General features: G+C 39.8%; 1 protein-coding gene across 2 annotated transcripts in view; it reads left to right on the top strand.

The window, feature by feature from the left end:
- The window catches only part of LIN52 (lin-52 DREAM MuvB core complex component), a 44897-nt gene that overhangs the window by 5346 nt on the left and 20601 nt on the right, over nt 1-18950 (top strand). Inside the window, exon 6 of one of the 2 annotated variants that reach the window (XM_034061908.1) lies at nt 5877-7057. The exons of the other annotated variant lie outside the window; for it this stretch is intronic. Within the exon in view, the coding sequence (XP_033917799.1) occupies nt 5877-5944 (68 nt within the window). The 3' untranslated portion in view covers nt 5945-7057. Of the gene's footprint in view, nt 1-5876; nt 7058-18950 lie in introns of those variants that run through there. 2 annotated transcript variants of the gene reach the window in all.

The raw sequence follows: 18950 nt of genomic DNA, 5'->3' as shown, positions 1-18950 counted from the left end.
ACCTTCCTCTGGTATTTTTATATGGGCATCTGAGGAGTTGGGCTTCTTACCCTCTGCTATGATTCCTATTTGGTATAGCAAGTTATCTGTTTAGACTGCAGTAGTCTCATTGGATAACACAAAAGTCTCTGAGTGTGTGGGGTGATGATGTCAAAGGAGCCCTTTGACAATTTAAATGGTTAATGCTATTTTTGATAATGCTGTTTCTCCCTTGTCAGGAGGTTCAGTTACTTTCTGAAGAAGATAACTGCTGATCGGTCCAGCTATGTATCTTCTAGCTTCAGTAGTACTTATTACATTTAGTTCCAATGCAGGCAGCATACATTGCTTATTTTTGATGCTGTTTTACCTTTCATGAGCTTTAATTTCATTTACCTCTTACTACGATGCAGGCTTTGCACCATTAATTTGCTGATTACTTAAATTTAATATCTTCCTTGTGGATTAGAAAGGATCTCCAGGGTGATCATGGGGAATCTCTACTCCTAGCATGCTAGTACGTGGATTTGTGCTTGCCCATGACTGTGCCTGGCAGAGTATTCTTTCCTTCCGTAGCACAGAATTTATCTGAAGGTCAGCCTTCCTTGAATGGGGTGTGAACCACTGGTTTTAATTCCATTACTCTCCTCTTAGAGGATAGGCTATCCTTAGGTCTCTGGCTTGTGTATTTATTCTTTGCCACAGGGTGGTTCTGGAGTTCTCCAGCTTCCAGACTGAGGACTTTATATCAATAATAATAAAATCTTTTAAAAAAAAAAATCTCAATATCTCTCCTGAGGTGTCAGCTTGTGTTTCCTTGCCTCTTTTTTTTAAGCTATGTAAAATTCTATCTTGTCTTCTAGCTTGTTACTGCTTTTTTTGCATCTGTTCTCTCATTACAGCTTCTATTTGCCTTCTGTTAAAAAGTTATTTTATTGGTTAGAATACATCGAAACCATTTTTAGTATTATAAATCCTTCTTTGTGTGGATTCTGCTGTCCCTGTTAATGTGGTTATTGTAAGGCTGGGAGGAGGAACAGGGCTCAATGAACACACCTACTTTTAATTGTTCATGTAGTAAGGGTGACTTTGGGAGGCATAGTGTTACTGCTGCATATGAGCTGCAGCCAGTTAGTGGATCTCATCTCTGCTTTTGGCAGAAATCAGGGGGAGGGGGAAGGTTATAGGCACATTGCCTCTTTATGGGCTTTTGTTCTCCTCTCTGTCCCTCCAGCTTTGCTTGGATTAGAGTAGTGAGCACTGCAGAATGAGGAAACCCCAGCTGATGGGGCAAGCAAGAGGGAGGTAGTTCTTACCTGGGACCCCAGTCACAGATGCTGATTCACTGTTTGTAGACCACAAAGCATCTAGTATCATTTGGTTTGTGTAAGTAACTGCAGCTTAGCTCTGTTTTTCCTCTGTAATCACCCATTACAACTTTCAGAACAACTGAGTCAAACCTGACTTTAGAAGATTTTCAAGGTTTTGGTTTCATGAGCTAGCAGCTCTGGAAGTGCATACATTGCTTTTAAGCAAAACTAACTAAGTTCTAAAGAGATTTTTATTATCATTGATTGCAGTTATTTTTAAAGGTCTGCCCTGTTATCCTTTTGGGTAGATGTATAGAGAGGTGTTTCTGAGCACGCATAGAGAAAAGTACACATTTTTCTTAATAAAATGAAATTTAAAAATATGTTTTTCCCAAACTTTGGGATAATGCTATGTGTAAAAGTAAATGGGCAGGATGGAGAAACAAGGAAAGAGCCATGTCCCTGAAGGAATGAGGTTATCCAGGGACTTTCTGAAAGCCTTGATAATGCTTCTCTGTGTATCTCTGATACCTTTCAGATAACACCTGCTATACTGGTTCAGAAGTCCTAAAGTGTGTGTGTGATATCACAGCCATGTTTATAAAATGTCACTGATGCCAGAGAGATTATCTGGTTGCTATGCAGTCACAGTGATGGTGCTGGTGCAAGGATTCCTGAAAAGTTTATGACTTTTTAAGGCCTAATATATTTGTAGAGGTAATGGTGTTTTTGTGCTGTATCTGCCTTAAATATTAGAAAGCGATAACTGATCCCACAGATGTGAGTACCATTTATAATTGCCATGACAGTGATTTTTGCTAGTCTGCTTGCGGATGTTAGATTACTTTTTTTATTTGAGGTTAGGCTGTTTTGTGGTTTTCTTTCTGTAAAATTAGGAATTTAAGAATGACCATCCAGTGTCAAATCCTCATGCTCTTTCAAGTGCAAATGAGACAGTTACTGAATATGCTCAACCAAGTCTCCCTGTTTATAGTTCCCCATGGTTTTGTGTGCCCTGGCTTTTGCTGTACTCTAGCAACTTTGCTTCTATTTTCTGTGTAACACTGATTTATTTTCCATATGTGTTTAAGCAAATTAAATACTGAGGATACAGTGGAAGAGTTATTTGATGCTATTCATCAAGGGCCCAAGAATTAGACCTGGATGACCTGGGAGATGTCAGGTGAACAGCAAAAAGTTGGCCGTCTTGTAGCATCACAGACTGATAAAGGAAAAGTCAGTCAGTGATAGTTTTTCTTAATATGAAGAATGAGTAAGTGACCAGGAGTTTTTAGACTGGAAAGAGACAAATAGTGCAGTATGTGAAAAAGATCTGTAAAACTGATTAATGCAGAGAATGTGTGAATAGGAGATGATGACTCTTCACTGTTTCTCATAGTATGAGAGCCAGAGAGAATAAAATAGTGTGTCAGGACAGACATGAGGAGATACTTGGGCTGTGCATTAAAGTCAGAACTCATTGCCACTGGAGGTTGTGGGCGCGGAGTTTATCTCACTCAATAAACGAGACAAATGATTGGAAGATAAATCTATCAGGGGTGTCTGACCACAGAGAAGTCACCAGTGGCTTGGAAATCTTGCAGATGTAGAAAGCTGGAAGATATTTCTAGGCAGGTGCAGCTGCGTGCTTCGTTGTTGTTATACTCTACTGTAGGCACTTGCCATCAGCATGTCAGGATAGTTGGTTGGAAGGACCTTTTGTGTGATAGAGGGGTTGTCTTCTTTATTTGTTTTAGTAGTAGGATAAACTGCATGGTGGTTTAATGACTGCTACCAGTAATCACTGAGGTGTCCCTGTAATGGAGAGACCCTTCCAGAGACAGCAAGAGACGGAGGGGCACACGGATGAGGAACAGCTACCTTGCTCCCAAGTTAAGATGTCCTTGGTTGTGAATTGTAGTCCTCTACAGCCTCTGAAATTTCTGGAAAGTCATAAAGGAGTCCTTCTGAACTCCAAGCTATTTACAGATCACCACTCTTTGTTAGATTGGTAGTCTTCAGTTTTTTCATTTCTCTCAGATAAATGCTGTCTATTGTGATCTCTAGCCTACAAGTTCAGCCTTTTTTGGTAGGTTTCGATGGGTAGAGCAGTTCGATCTTTTTTTTCTTCATCAGGATTTAACTAGCATATTTTAAAACATGTATGCTTAGTTCTGCCTGTGATCCTTTCAGGCTACTCTTGACATGGATAATTTCAAAGCCAAAATGAGATTTTGGAATCTCTGTGTAGAAGAACACTTTCCTGAACATGAACTCTTTCCTTACTTCCTTGGAGAAATAGCTTCCCTAGAGTGTTGTGGTGGAGCTGGAGAAGAAAACAGACTTTTGGAGAAGGAAGAAGGAAATAAAGAGGATCACATGGTGTGGATCCAAATCTAGATCCCACAGCAGGAGCTTCAGTGCTAATTATTAGAAAGATTGATTGATGGCTTGGCTTTGTGAACGAAGATTTTGGGAAGGGCTTTAACCCCATTTACTTCAAGCATGGTGACCAAGGGCGAGTGGGATATGCAAATCTGGTTTGAAAAGGGTGCTTAGGCAGTCAGGGAGTGTCCCACCACAACTGACATCTCCTGAGTAATCTCGAGCTACTCATGCGCTGGTCTGCCCACATGCAAGGTTGGATCTGCTGCTACCCGTGCACCTTGTCACCTGCCGATTCGACTCTCACCTGTCCATACAGGCAAGTGAGAGCAAGCCCTTCCAGCCTGCACAGTGGATTGTTTAGGTGAGGCGCAGCTTGTGCAGACCCCTGATGTGTGCGCTTGGCTGAGGAGCCACTGGCGCGAGGCTACCATCTGTGGGCTTGAGACTGAACACCTCTAAGTCAGAATCCCACCTAGACATAGCGATACTGCAGCACCGACGGCACCTCAGTGGGCTTGCGATAGCAGTTGCTGGAGATTCACCTGAGAGATTACAGTCTTACTCACAACACAGGAGAAGGAAAACTTCTATCTTTAAACCCAGGATGATGGAGCTCGTCTGGCCTTGTATGGTCTGCCATCTAAGAGAAGTGCACTCTTACAAAACCTATGACCTGCGGACTTTGCTGTCACCGTCCTAGCTAGCTAGGCCTGGCACTTAAACCACAGGTGTTAGAAAGATACAGCAGTGTGCTTAGCATCTTAACAGCTGACAAGAGTAAGGAGGATGCTCACTTGTTAGAAGCTGGCACCTCCAGAGGTATAGTGCTTCTAGTACTAGTGTGTCTGTATAAATGTGAAACAAGAAGGAAGAAAATACATGTCAGAATTGCCTACATTGTTTTAAATATGTTGTACTGAAGAGAACATTGTGTGCCGTTATGTCCCTAAACTTAAAGTACACAGTGTGTTTACTCTTACAAGGTGAGCTGTCCTGCATAGGAGGAAGCAGTTGAGGTACATGTACTTCAGTTATTTCTGCTCTGCTTAGAATTTTCTTTGCAGCAACTCTTTTATTCTTGGTTGTTTTCTACATTCCCTGTCTTGCTGAATGAATCTTCATGTTTTAGTTTTGCCTGAAAGCATATTTCTCCCTTATTTTGTTATTTAGTACTGTGTTGGCGAGGACTTTATGTGAAATAATATACTTCGTGTGCTTCAAAGCTTGAAGGCAGAGTTTTATAGCTGGACAACAAAAATTATGCTCTTTGGACACTGGATTTCTGTAATGCACAGCTTAAGGAGTTACTTTGCACAGTTAGTAGACTTATCCCAAAAAATGTTTCACATTTTGTATGGTTCATTTGTGGATTAGGAGATGATCACAGAATTTTTTGAGAACTACACAATCTGTTGAAATGTTGGGTTTTGTTTCCCTTAGAAGGGAAAAAATACAGAGGCTGTTTTCAGTTTATATTCATAGTAATTCTTGAACCTTATTTGATTGCTTCAGAAAGGTGAAAAGAATGCTTGCATTGTCCATTAAAGTGTTTATATGGCCCTGTCACTGTGATGTCAGAGCTGCTATGATTTCCATGTGAAACCTTGGCCTTTTTCCCAATTCTCCTCATACCCTCCTCCCACTCTGTAGCTCTGCTGCTTCATTTTAATGCACAGTGCTATGGTAAAAGGTACTCTGCATCTGCAGAGGGACAAGGAAGTCGCTTTTCCTTATACTGCTTACTGGGTGCCTTATTTACAGGCAGGATGCTTCCAGGGCAGCTCCTGTTGAAGAGCAAGACATCAGAATGCCAACTTGAAATTGCCATTCATGTGTGATCTGTGAATTGGCTAATTTTGACATGTAGGTAGTTAAGAAATTATTACAGTCAGCGGAGTCATGACCTCAACTTTTCATCATCTCCATTGGCTGTGCCCCAGTTTGGAAGTGAAGAAGGTATAGGAAGTTTTAATTGTACCTGTGTGATTTATCCTCAGTCAGCTCTTTAATTTCTTCTGGCTGTCTGAGGTTTCCGACACGCTGTAAATTTCTCCAACTTTTTCATTATCTGCAATTTCTTTATGACTCATGAATTGGAGTGGAGAGAGAGTGTGGATTTACAGGAGAGATAAACATGTCCATAAAGTCTGTATCTGTGTCAGTAATTGTACTGCTGTCAGTGACTGTCCTGTTTTACAGGTCTCTCTTGGGAGAGGAACACGTTTTGCTACCAGTGTCAGCGGAGTGTTCGCTTTGATTTGCATTAACTTGCCAGGAGATTAGGTTGTGATGGTGAGGGTGGAAATTGAGTCTGGATGTTGGCTGCTATTGTTTTTTTGAAATAAGTGGGTACATGGTTGAGTTGCCCTCTATGTGCAGGGGAAAAAAAAAAAAAAGCAAGCAGGTGCAGACTTTTCTTAAATAGAAAATCCAGGAGATACATTCTACTGATGGTATCAAATGTGATGCTACTCATATGCATAAATTGTACATTCTTACCATAAAACAAACACTGTATCTAGGTAACTGTCAGATATGGAAAAAATACTGCATGGATCCTTGGGGTGTTCTCTGGCTGCTGGTGAAGTAGAATAAATATTTCTTTAAGCTTCAAGAAATTTCTGCACCTTTGCCTTTTTTCCCCCTCCCCTACTCCAAGGCAAAAGCACGTTTATGGATTTTGATGGCAAGTACTGGTACAGCATCTTAGTCTCCAGACATTGATAACTGTGCTTGCTGCAGAAGGCGGTGTATACTGATGGAGTCTGAGAAAAGAGAGAGAAAATCCCTAAAGCTCTCCTAAATGTGTCAGAAATTCAACAGTCTACAATTTCTGTTTGCTTTTATTTTCTGTTTGGTGCCTGTCATTCATATCTGTGTATATGGAATCTCCTTTTGTTAGCTTATATAGTTTGGGTCAGGTTATTTTTTGTCTGTGACTTTTTTTTTGTCACAGTAAGAATGCAGTTATTTTCTGCAGAATCATTTTTAAATATTCAAAGTTACTGTAAACCCCCAAATTTCCATTATGTCAAGTATCCATTGAGACCTCCATATACAGCTTACTGAATTTTTGTAAGTGCTGGACACCCTTTACAGATGGGAGATCATAAACAATGTAAACTCGGACTGTCCAACCCTTGGGATTCTGTGATTCTGTGTAGTAGCTTTTAAATGTGCATAGATGTAGGAGTGTTAGAAATGCTAAGATGGCACCTGCCATTGCATTGGTTAGTACTTCTGAAGCCTGATGCTGGAAATACAAAGGGCAGCTTTTCAAGTGTTAGTGTCCATCTAGCTCTGGTAGCTGAGTTTCTCAAGTTACATTAAAAGACCATGTGCTAAGTGGCCCAATAAGTGGCAGATAACTGTGCTCTTAAAACTGCTGTTGATCTTGAGTGATGCTCAATGTAACAGCAATATCCTAAATAAAAGCTGAGTTACTAAAAGATGCTTTTACTTGATCTTCATTGAAATGTCCATCCTTTTTTTTCCCTTTTCTCTCATCTTCTTCCTCTCCTTATCTACATCCCCATACCTAGTTTGTGGATCTGATTTTGTTAAAACAAAGGTTACCTCTGAAAAGTACTACAACCAGGATGTATCACTTGCTTTACTAAAACAAAACCAAAGTCAAACAAACAAAAAAAAACCCCACAAAACATTTGTGTTATACCCTGGTATTTTTTTCTAAAAATGTTTCTTCTTAAAGTCCCCTTTGGCTCCTAGAGTTTGTTCAATTGTAGACAGAAATGCTGCAATAGTTTGATCCTTTCTGGACAGAGCTGTTGAGTTCATGTTCATAGTGTGAAAGGTGATCTAGGTACTTCCTGTGGTCAAGAGCCTTTTCAGTGTTAGTGGGGAAGAAGAAGAAGAGATCTGATTAATCTGAAGACTGACCAAACTGCTTTGAAGACTCTGAAATCATTATCTGATTCAGCAGCATTGGCTTTTGCGGGGTTTTTGGTGTGCTACTCAAAGCAGTAATCTGTACTTTGTGAGAACATCTGGAGCAATAGCATTGGTCAATCAAGTAGTGGAACATGTGCAACCACCAGGGTGGTTTGTGCAGTCTCTGTTCTTGGAGGTTTTCCAGATGTAACTGAATAAAGCCTTCAGTGGCATGCTCTGACCCCACAAGTGACCCTGCTTTGTGCAGGAGACCTCCTGAGTCCTTGTAACCCAGATCATCCAGTGATTGGATGATTCTGCAATCTAAGATCCTTTTTCCAGAAGTAAATTCATGCAAAGCATGCATTCTACAATCTCAGATGAACACAGTACCAAACAGCTGGTTCAGCTTGTGAGCTGTGAGCAGATCTCAAGTGCAACTCCATGGTCTGCCTCCACGTGAGCAGCCCGATTAGGAACAAGAAACCTAAGGATTCTAGTGTCACAGTGATTGCTTTCATTCTTTCTGGTGACGAGGAGTGGACTTCCAGGTAATTCCATTCACAGAGCTGATTATGATGCTATGCAACTTGGGATGGCAAGCCTGTTTTTCTGTGTAGGGAGGTACAGTGCATTCAATGCCATTCTTTAAGCAGAGGAAGAGAATGGACCTAAACATACACAGAGGTTCTTGTGTCTTGGCTGAAATGAACAGCGGAAACACCATCAAGCAGGGGTTCAATGGGGCTTGACTGAAGAGCTTTTAGCCACAAAAGTAAAGGAATGGGCTGTCACATTAAAGCATTTCTACCTGCTGCATGCTTGGTACAGAAAGAAACATGACTACAAACAAAATGTTCTTACATTATACTGTCAGAAGCCTATTTTTTGCTACTCTCATTCTGACAGGATAACTTGTAGACTACTGTCAGTAGAGGAATTGAGGATGGGGAAAAGTTTGATCAAGCATAAGGTTATGTGCATTTTTCCATTACGATTTAAAAATACAAAAGTGCCAAACAAATCTCAGGAGACTCCGGCAGGGACACTCAAACCTTTGCAACTGGTCTGTAGTTAGTATTTAAAATTCTTTTGCCATCTATATCTTTATATAGTTAAAATTTTTCTGCTTCTTTTCTGATAATAGAATATTTTCTTTGTATTTATAAATACCAGAAAGATTGTTCTTGTATCGCCTCTGTCTGAAATCTTTTCATGTAAATTTTCACTTTTGGCAGGAATAAAGAAAATTTTCTTCCACAGCATGGGCAGCTGGATCTATTTGCAGAGCAGCAGCTGATCCTGGTGAAAATCACAGTAGTGTGTGACTTTGGGGACCTTGGTTCAGTTTCTGGCACTACCCCTGTTCTGCTCTGTCAGTTTATTTGCCTTTTCACATATCCCTCCCTATTTCCTCAGCTGTAAGGTAGAGTTCATGTTAACTTTCTTTTGCAAGACATTGGAAAAATCACAGATTTAAAAAACGAGCATGTAAATCCTGTGTCTTTAGGTCTTCTATCCTGCGTACTATTTGGTTTTGTCCAATGCTTGCTGCTGTATATGCCACAGGAAGGCATCTTTTAAATACTGTGTATGTCATCAGTAGAAGTAAAATGAGAATGTGGTGATGAAAAAGATCCTAATATCAAGTGCTCTTCAGCCTGGGACCCAGACAAAATAACTAAGAAAAGCGAGGCTATTTTCAGTCATTTACAGACATTAAATGTAAAAATATTTCTGTTTCTAAGTGGCATAAAGGTTAAAAATCATCAGTATGTATCTGTACTGATAACCAGGGATTATTCACCTCTTTGGTGGCACATTTGCACTGCTAGCACAGAGGCAGTGGAGTTACTCATTACAGAAGGATCAGTCTCACTGTTTGGATTTGCGTGTTGAGAAAGGAAATACAGTGTATTTGTCAAGTAGACTAAACCCATGTTGGTGTAATGTTGCTATATTCCATCACAGTTTTTCTTATTTTGGATCAGGTGATACAATGCTACGTGGAAAATCCAGCATTTTGTCACTTTATTGAGTAGTTTTGGTTGTTCTGAGCATGAAGTCTAAATCTCCTGCAAGACCCATAATGTACTTACCACCTTACCTTTTGCATCTCCAGTAAATGCAGCTCTGAGCATCCCCTCTGTATCATGTTGCTCTGCTAAGTCTGATAGTATCTTGTCTTATTGCCTCATTAACTTGTGAGCATTGGAACAAGATAAAAATACCCTAAAGCCTCTTATCTGATGATTGTTGTAACCTTCTGAGTGCCATTAGTTTAAGTTTGCACTCAAATGCTTCCCCTGAGAATAAGGAGCACTGATTAAACCTGAAGTGTCCCCAGAGGCTTTTACAGCTGTCATGGGGGCGGTGGCTGCCCGTCTCCGAAAGGAAAAGGGGGGCTGGAGGTCCTGGTGGGGTGGCCACTCTGCAGACCTCCATGTGGCTGCCCCAGCTGTTCCACTTTGCCTAATGAATTGTTTTACAAGCAGAGGCTGGATATTGTCATCACAAGCTGCCTTCCCCAGGGAATGAAGCCAGGCTGATAATGACTAATGTTAGTGATAGTAATTGAAGTGTGATGGCACTCCAGGGACTTGCACACACGTAGAGCTGTCAGGCACTTGTGGCTGGTACAGTCCCATGAATACCTCAGAAATGCTTTTTAATTGCTTGACTTTCATAGCTAGTTCCCATATATCTCTTGCAGAAATATACATTTTATGGGGGGAGGAAAAAGAAGCTGAGGACTCTGCTGTGACCCTCAGTTTACTCATGTAGTTTACTGCCCTGATGTGTTTCTAATGAGTATGGCTGTATGTTCTTGTTCCTCTCTGGTCTTGGTGTGGATTTCCTCTGTGTCATTCATTGCACAGGACTGTGTGTCGCAACAGGACTGGAATTTATGGCCATGAACTTTTGGGGGTTTAGGACAGAGAAGTGGACAAGCTATATAAAAGAAGAGTGATGATTTATAACTTTTTGCTTTCCCCTGAGCATTTTCTCCTTTAGGAATGTGTGTATGTATATACATATATGTATATATGAACATACATATGCAGTGGGCATATATATATATATAAATATATATAAACATAGCTAGAATGGGAAACTATACTGCCTTTCAGGATAGCCTTTTGATGTGGGGGTGTGGTTTTGGGGTTTTTTACGTGGTTGGTTTTGAGGGTTTTGTGTATGTTTTGTTAGGTTTGTTTGGTTTTTAAGTGCTGTGTTGGAATTAGCAGGTGAAACTCACTGGATTGTTTTCTGCCAGTAATGGCATAGATCCCAACATTATTATCAATTCAAGAAACAACTTTTAACACAAGACCATGAGAATTGCCATAGTCAGACCAATACTCTTGTAGTATGTTGCCTCCAACAGTGGACTTTGTATGAAGAGTTACTCACTGTTCTGCACAGTTGAGGAGGAGCATTTAAGGGCGGTTTTTTGCCAAGCCTCTTCAGGAGCACTTAAGTGTATTCCCTGAAACATGAAGCTTTATCTATTGAAAGTATACCTCTTTCTACATTTTTATGTAATATTTCTTCAAGATCTTATTAAATTTAACAATAGAGCGTCATAAGAGTTTTAATTAAAGAGCTAATAACTTGAGTGCATGAAAGCTTACATTTCCCCCCAGCTATGTCCATTAGTATAGTAATGTAAGACTTTATCTCTTTGAAAATTTTGCTTTGCCTTTATTTTCTCTTACAGATTTCTTCAGACTGATTTCATTATTGTTCCTCTGGGTTTTTTAATTAATTTCAATGCAGTTTGTTTTCATGAAATAAATCTAACTTTAATTGCTATAAAGGGGCTTCTCAGGTATTAATTAATTGGATGTGGTATGATATTGTTGTACTGGACTGAGAGCTCATGTGGCTTACTTTGCTACTTATAATGCTGGTCTTTTCCAAGTGTATAGAGTGAAAATAACAGGACTCCTCTGTCTCCGTGCTGGCTTGGACAGAGGAAAAATGAAATTCATGTTGCTACTACCTGAGAAAGATGTGAGGAGAGAATGGATTTATTCACGAAGCTGACTGACCCAGAGGGCAAGTTTCAAAAAGAGATAGGAAAGGGGAGACCTTTGAAAACATTTTCTTTGACCTAGTTGAGGGTGCTTGGAAGTATATATTCACCAGATAAGCTACCAATTTCATAATACTGAGAGATAAAAGTATAGGCTGCCTGTGGGTAGGGGATTTAATACTAGGTCGATCACAAGACTATGGAACACATGTACGAGGTCAGACAGTAGGACAGAAGTGTGTAGGAAGGGGATGGAAGTGAACCTAGCATTTCTGGTACTAGGTCTCATTTTTGTTTAATTTCTGTTTTTAGATGCCTGTGTTCATCCCAGTATGAAGTCAAAGTATCTTAGTAAATTCAAGACAAGTTAAAATAGATCATACTAATATGTGCCAGCCACTTTATGGATTTAAATGTTGAAAACAGTGCTTTATTGCTCTTACTTGTATGTTACTCTCTAAGTGTAGACCATCTGGTTGTAGGCCTAGGGGGAGATCTTTTGAGATTACTAGAATTTAAGGAGAGTGCTTCTCTCCAACTCTTGCAGAGCATCCTAAATGGCCACTGTTGGAAATGGAGCCTGTAAATGAGACCCAGCCTGAGCTGTGGGAAAGCGGTCCAGTTTAGTAGGTCACAAGAGAAATTTTGATCATGTGGCTAGCAGGCTTCTGTTAATTTCTTGCCTGAAATCCCTTGTTTAAGAAACTGTCTTTAAAAATTTCCTGTCTCACTAAACCAAATTAATAGTGATGGAGAATTTACTACATTTACTACACACCTATTGCTTACTTAGCTATTACATACCCAAATCTTGATCCCAGTGTTAATTTTTAATTGTCTGTACAGGAGGGTTTTGCTGTAGCTTTTTGAGATCAAAAAAGGGTGCTTAATGCCACTGCCAGCAGAGTAAACATACTACTTCTTCTCATCATATTCATTGCAAGTTTGTTCTTCACCTCCCCCTTCCAGGGAAGTGCTGGCTCTTAGAAATTTATTTTGGTAATAAAACATTACTTTATACTTGCCCATGAAAGCATGTTTGAAGGCTGTTTGTGGATTCTTTAAGGTGTCCAAGAGATTGTTGTTCCCTGAGCACACTGCAAACCCATATCATAATGAAGCCTGATAAATTAACACACAGGAAGTGAAGCTTGTAACTTCCAGTGGTTAACTTGGGTTCTTAAAATGTGGAAGCAAACCTGTGGCTGGTGTGCTATAATTCAGTTGTCGATCCCACAGTGTTATGTATTGATGGGATTTGTTTCTAGGAAAATGCATAAGTTTATTCTTCCAGAAATTTTGGGTCACAATGAGGAGAGAATAAAGTTGTGTTTACTGCTTTTCACAGTTGTAAGTCTTGACAGTAAAGCTAAAGGGTATCGTTCAGTTATGTTTCTGTCATTTATCTTACAGTCTTTTACTGTAGCTGGGGACATGGAAATAGGAAACTCCATGCTTGCATAAGTAGAGATTTTCTGTTTGTAATTTAATTTTGAGGAGATATTTTCACTGATTGGTTGCTACAGCACAAGCACAAGGGGGGAGGTAATTGAAAGGCATCCAATATCTGATTAAGCAGATTTTGCTTGTGTCTTATGAGCACTGTTTTAGTGAAAGCCAGTGAAGCTGATTAAAGTTCAGCACTATATTTTCTGTGTAGAAATTATTTTACGTGATAGGGCGTTTCCATATGGAGAGGTTTCTGTGCTCTGAGGCATATATACACATGTTGGTTAAACTGCACAAAGTGCCAATTATTTTTGGCGTCTGTATGCACTGTGATGTAAAATCTGGATGTGGCTTCATGAATATTTGGTGAAGTTTTACAGACGTCTGTATCACAAATAATACAAGTCTCTCCTTAAGTCCTTGCACATTGTCTCTGAAACCTGCTGTTACATTTTAAAGCTTTCTAGGTTCAGTGGCAATTAAAAAAATATTAGCTCCCATTTTATTCGAATTAAAATATGACTTCTGTTTTCTCACTCTTAGGGTTTAGTATCAGTTCTGCTGAACCAGGTAAGGTCAGGTTTGGTCAGTAGCTGGAGCTGGAGGAGAATCCTGTGAAGGAGAATCTATGAAGAACCCAGGTGTTGCATTAGGCAGCGTTTGTGCCCTTCTCCCCGTGGGTTGCTGAACTGTTATCCTGTGGTAGCTCTAGAGGGCTCTCTGCTGTTGGAAATGTTACATTTCCAATGAGTTATATGACAAAGGTGTTAATAACCTGTTGGTCGTTAATGAACTAATAACATTTTTGCAAATGCTAACCTCACCATCAGCAGCAAAATACAGCATATATAATTAGAATCTAATTTTCTCCAGTGTCAATTAGAGATTCTCATTTTTATTCTAAACTAACTCTGTTCTGTTCTGTGTGTAAATGGCTGTCACATTACAGCATTTAAGTGGTGTAGGAAATAATTTTTGTGTATGCAGTTTTCAAAGCTCCTTGTGTAAGTCACATGTTATCAGCACTGACTATATGTGCAAGAAAGCCAGGAAATAGTTTTCCCGGTCTTTAGTATAACTATGCAGTTCATTACTGTAGTGACCTCAGAAGTATACTGGTATTGTTACAGGAGTGTTAGAAATAAATGTGTAAGATTGATGACTGGATGAGGTGGGATGAAAGTATGAACAGTAATTTTCAGCAGAGTAATAGGCATTTGTCATCTAGTTGTATGAAGTGATATTAGAAAGGAAGGAATATCTCTGTAATACTTTTGAGTTTTATTTCCAGACCATTCCTTTTTGTGTTACACAGGGACATGACTTCCAGCTGTGCCTTGGTAGATGTGCAGCACCATGCTGGATTCAACTGGGTATTTTCTATCAGCCTTGGTTAAATGAAACTGGACTTTAAAATGGTTAGTTTGAAAATGAGTCAAGCAGTTATGGATTGTAATTCTGTGTTCTTTGCTGTAATACGAAATTCTATTATCTTAATAGTTTTGTACGTTTGCTTTTCCATATACATGTTTTTGTACTGACAGATCATTGCATAAGGGAAGCTGATGGCTTGGGAAGCTAGCTGGTGATATTTAGGGGGCTTGACATGTGGTAAGAATGCAAGGCAGTTGTGTAGGTAAGCTCTTTTGTTAGGTGTATGTACTAACACAAACAGCAGTATGTAATAATTTTGCTGTGAATGCTGATGTCTCAAACGTAGACAAGGAAGAAACATTTAGTGACATGAATGACAACAATTTGCATCTCCTAGAGCAATTGTCTTAATTTTCAGAAAGTCAGTGCTGTATGGCTTTCACTCAGTTGTGTTTGAAAGCTGTGAACACTAGAAATAATTAGAAATAACATCTGTGAAAAATAGAAGACTAGAAGTAACATCTGTGAAAAATAGAAGACTAGAAATAACATATGTGAAGACTAGATATAGCTGCAATGGGATTACAGCTTATGTTTTCCAATATGGTTGGGTAGCGTGGGTTGGATGTCCATTATAGATGGTGTTGCAGTTTAATGTATGATAAAGAGCACTGAGGGAGTGAAAATAGTGTTGAGTTTTAGTGAGCTCCCCAGTAAGAACATACATGAGTGTCCTGCTTTACCTGCTCCATGGTGAGTTCTGTCTTGTGTACTCTGCAAAGCTTTTGCTTCAAATCACTCTTGTGAATTTACTGGAGGGAGAACAGGTGAAGTATGGCTAGATTCAGGAAAGGTGCAGGTTGTTTTATTTTTGTTGGTAGCATCTGCAGTTCCCCAGGCAATGAGGGCTACAAAACTGGCTGTTAAGACCCACGTGTTAATTAGATGTTTGGGCCTGTTGTAAAATCTGTGATGTCTGCTGGTTGTGACAGTGTGGTAATCCTTCCCACGCAGTGAAGGAAACCTATTAAAAAAAATCTTTCCTGTAAATTCTGGTTTTTCCCTTCTTTTTTGGGAAGGAGTACTAGGAGCTACTTTTCATGGTAGGAAAAATACACTGAATTACCCTTTTCTGCATAAACAACATATTAATGGCAATTAAGCTATTGATTGCTTTTTTGGGCATTGAAAAGATGTTTCTTACAGAAATTGTTTTCCCATGCCATCCCACACTTCAGAGTTCACTTCAAGGTCTGCATTTTGCTGAGTAATTGTAATTCTCTATTTAAGTCACAATAGAAATGGAACTTTGTTGTTGTTAGCCATTGTTACTTTCTAGTAATCCAGGGTTGTCACTGAGCTTCTGTGTCTAGTTTGAAAGTACGGTGGCAGTGTTTGTTGCATTTTAAAATCAGTTCAGGTAGAATTATTATAGCAAAAATAATGTAAAGGGTCTAACAGTCTTGAGTTTTCAAAAAGCTGAACTTTATGTGTAAATGCGTATGTTAGTGTTACCTGGTACTTGTTTTCAGTACTATTCTGAATGTTTTATTGGAGCTCTAAAAAAAGGCTTCTTTTTCTCCCCTATTATTTTGACCCAATTTCACCCCATGACCTGTTCTGTTTAGGGATTTTTTTTTCAGCTGATCCACACTCTGAGAATGTGGATGGTAATTCTCAAGTTGCAGTGGGTGGCAATGCCTGCTTGTGAATGCTCATATGAGGATCTGGACCTAAATCTGTTGATCACCCTAGAGTCACTGTAGTGCATGTCCTGAGCTGAAGTTGCCTGGTTTCCGGGTTGCCTGCTGCTTCCCTGTTAGAATTCAGTGTTCCAGACCCATGGCACCCCTGTCTTTCATGAATGGAATTCAAAAAGACACTTACATTTCCATAAATAAATTAGGAATTCAGTGGCTTCTTCCGGCTAATCAGGGCAGGCTGATAAACCTTGCTAGCTGTTTAATAAATGAATTGTGACTGATTACCTATTAATATGGACGCCTCAGGAATTCACCCTGGGGGAAGCAGAGCAGTGAAATAGAGAGGGGCATGGCCCCCTGGGAAATCAGGGCTTCATGTTTGCAGCTTAAATATCTCTGTGAAGTATCAATAAGGAGGTAATTGAATTTTGAACACAAACATGAGCGCCGGATGGATGAAGGAGAGGGGGGCTCTGATCATCTCTTCATGCCCCTTCATACTCCCCTCCCCTTTCCCTTAGAGACCACTCTAGTGAAGATAGATGCTAAATCCATTAAATAAAGATTAGACTCTGTCGTGGTAGAAAATGGCAGCTTAGCTAGATCCCTTGGCAAATTGGGACCTTTAGCAATACAGAAAATTAAAATATACATTTTTAACAAGTGTGCTGTCGACACAGTAATAATGACTGTGTGGCTTGTGGGGTTTGCTCACCTTTCATATCTGCTTTTGTTTGGTTATATCACTTGCTCTTGTTTTGAAACAAGCCTGCTTGGTCTCTCTGAAGCACAGAAGACTTGGGGGAAGAAAGGTTGGGGTTGGGGATTTTTTTCCTCGCCTTCCTTTCCGTCTTAAGCGTTTTTTCTTTGCTATTATGTTTGTAATAGTATAGAAGATCAGTACTCCTGTATTTTAATATGGATGTAATCAACTTTGGCTCTGGCATGGTCAGTCGCATGTCCTGAAAAGTAGTTTAAAATAGTCTAGAGGAAGCACAGAGATTATACTGGAGAGTGAACTATAAATGCGATCATGCCTTTTTTAAAATGGGATTTATTCTCTAAGCACCTGGCTTTGTTTTTTATTTACTTATGATCAATTTTTCTGAGTTCTGCCACTATGGGAAAGATTAGTATAGCAGTGTGCATTGTAAAACGTCAGTGTTGTTTCTTGTCATGCAATGAATTGTAGAGAAACAGCTGGAGTGGCCTTTAATGAGTGATATCGTTCCTTTATAATACCGTGCTAGATATAGAACACATCAGGCCACCTTCACAACTGCATGTGCCCCATCATCTGTTTCAGGAAGAGATCCTCCTGGGTTATGCAGGCAGAACCTCATCTGCCTGTGCAAGTGGGGGGCCAGTTGCCATTCTGGAGAGACAGCTTCTCTTCTTTCCAAATAAGATGATCGTTCAGCAGAACAAAATGCAAGGTTGTTTCTGTTTAATTTTCTTAACAAGAAATGAGCTTAAACTAACATGTTCTGGGGAAGATTGCAGTTCCTTCCTTCTAGGAAATTTTCTCTCACTCTAGGTAGTTTGAGAATGCTTCCTCAGCTTCAGCTTCTAAGAACTGAACCCAGCATTATTGTCCTTTGTTTAGCAAGATCTATTAGTAGATACTATTAAGTGTAAGAAAAGTATTAATATACATGGGTCCTTTCCCAAGACAGTAATGAATGTACTGGGAACGTGTTGGCTTCCATTAACTCAGAGCTGCTGCAGACGAGGAAAAGGTTTTCCATCTGTTTGTCAAACTATCATGTGCCTCCACATCCCAGCAATTTACTCGCTTGTCTTTTGTTAGAGGATTTTGGGTTTGGGAATATCTGTGTTCTTTCATCCAGCTGTGCTTCTAGCAGGGAAAAAATGTTCTAAGCTGGCTCAGCCTCAAGGATGCTCTTTCATGGTGTTGACACCAAACTGAAAATTAACAAGTACCACCCCCTTAGCTAAATTGCAATAACTGATTGTATATATGCTGTAGTCTGTTTCAATTTAAGAATAAGCCAGATCTCAAGTCTTCCTTGGTAAAAATAGGCTTATCTTTGGCCAAGGGTGTTGATCATAGACTCCTTCTCTCTTGGGGCTGCTGGTCTTTATCCCCTTGCACGAGGGCAGTTCTTCTCCTGAACCCCATTCCTCTTTTTTCACTTCTCCATCTGCTAACTCTAACCCATCTAGTTTCCTTTAACCTTGGTTGTCCCCTTTCGAAGAAGTCACCAGTACCTTGACAGCCTATGTCCTTACTTCTCTCATGCTACTGGTGTCCTTAGTCTTACTGTATCACCTGTTCCTCTGCCTGTTTTGGAGGTTTTTCTGCTCTCTTCTCCCTGCATGTAAACACTGATTTTTCTAGCTCAGTTTGCCTTTGTGTATCCTGAATTAAATAGGAGATTCTTGCTAGTTTGTTCTGTAGCTTCTTTGGGAGCAGGCATGTGCCAGGAACCTCAGTAGCTTATGGCTTTCCACATATTAAGGCACTTAGTGATGCAGCATTTTAATTAAATTAACCAGAATTCGTAAATTGTAGATAGACAGATTTTCCAGATCATCTCAATATGAGCTTTTAGAGTGATCATCACTCTGTTGGTGTTTAATCCATCAGACTGCCATATGGAGTGTTGAAGAGCAGAATATCTGTTTATTAACAATTGTTGTTTTTTCACATCAGCAAGTACAATTTTTGTATTTGAGGACCTGGGAGCTCAATCTGTTGCTGCAACTCTTACACAAATTATATCAGCCTCATGCCAGACACCATTTCATGTCCATCCCTCTATTTTCTTACTGAATCCTGATGATCCAACAGGC

This window comes from Melopsittacus undulatus, chromosome 4 (genome assembly GCF_012275295.1).
Source record: "Melopsittacus undulatus isolate bMelUnd1 chromosome 4, bMelUnd1.mat.Z, whole genome shotgun sequence".
Taxonomy (NCBI): Eukaryota; Metazoa; Chordata; class Aves; order Psittaciformes; family Psittaculidae; genus Melopsittacus; species Melopsittacus undulatus.
The sequence above is the reverse complement of the archived record's forward strand: the minus strand, read 5'-3'. Positions and strand labels throughout refer to the sequence as shown.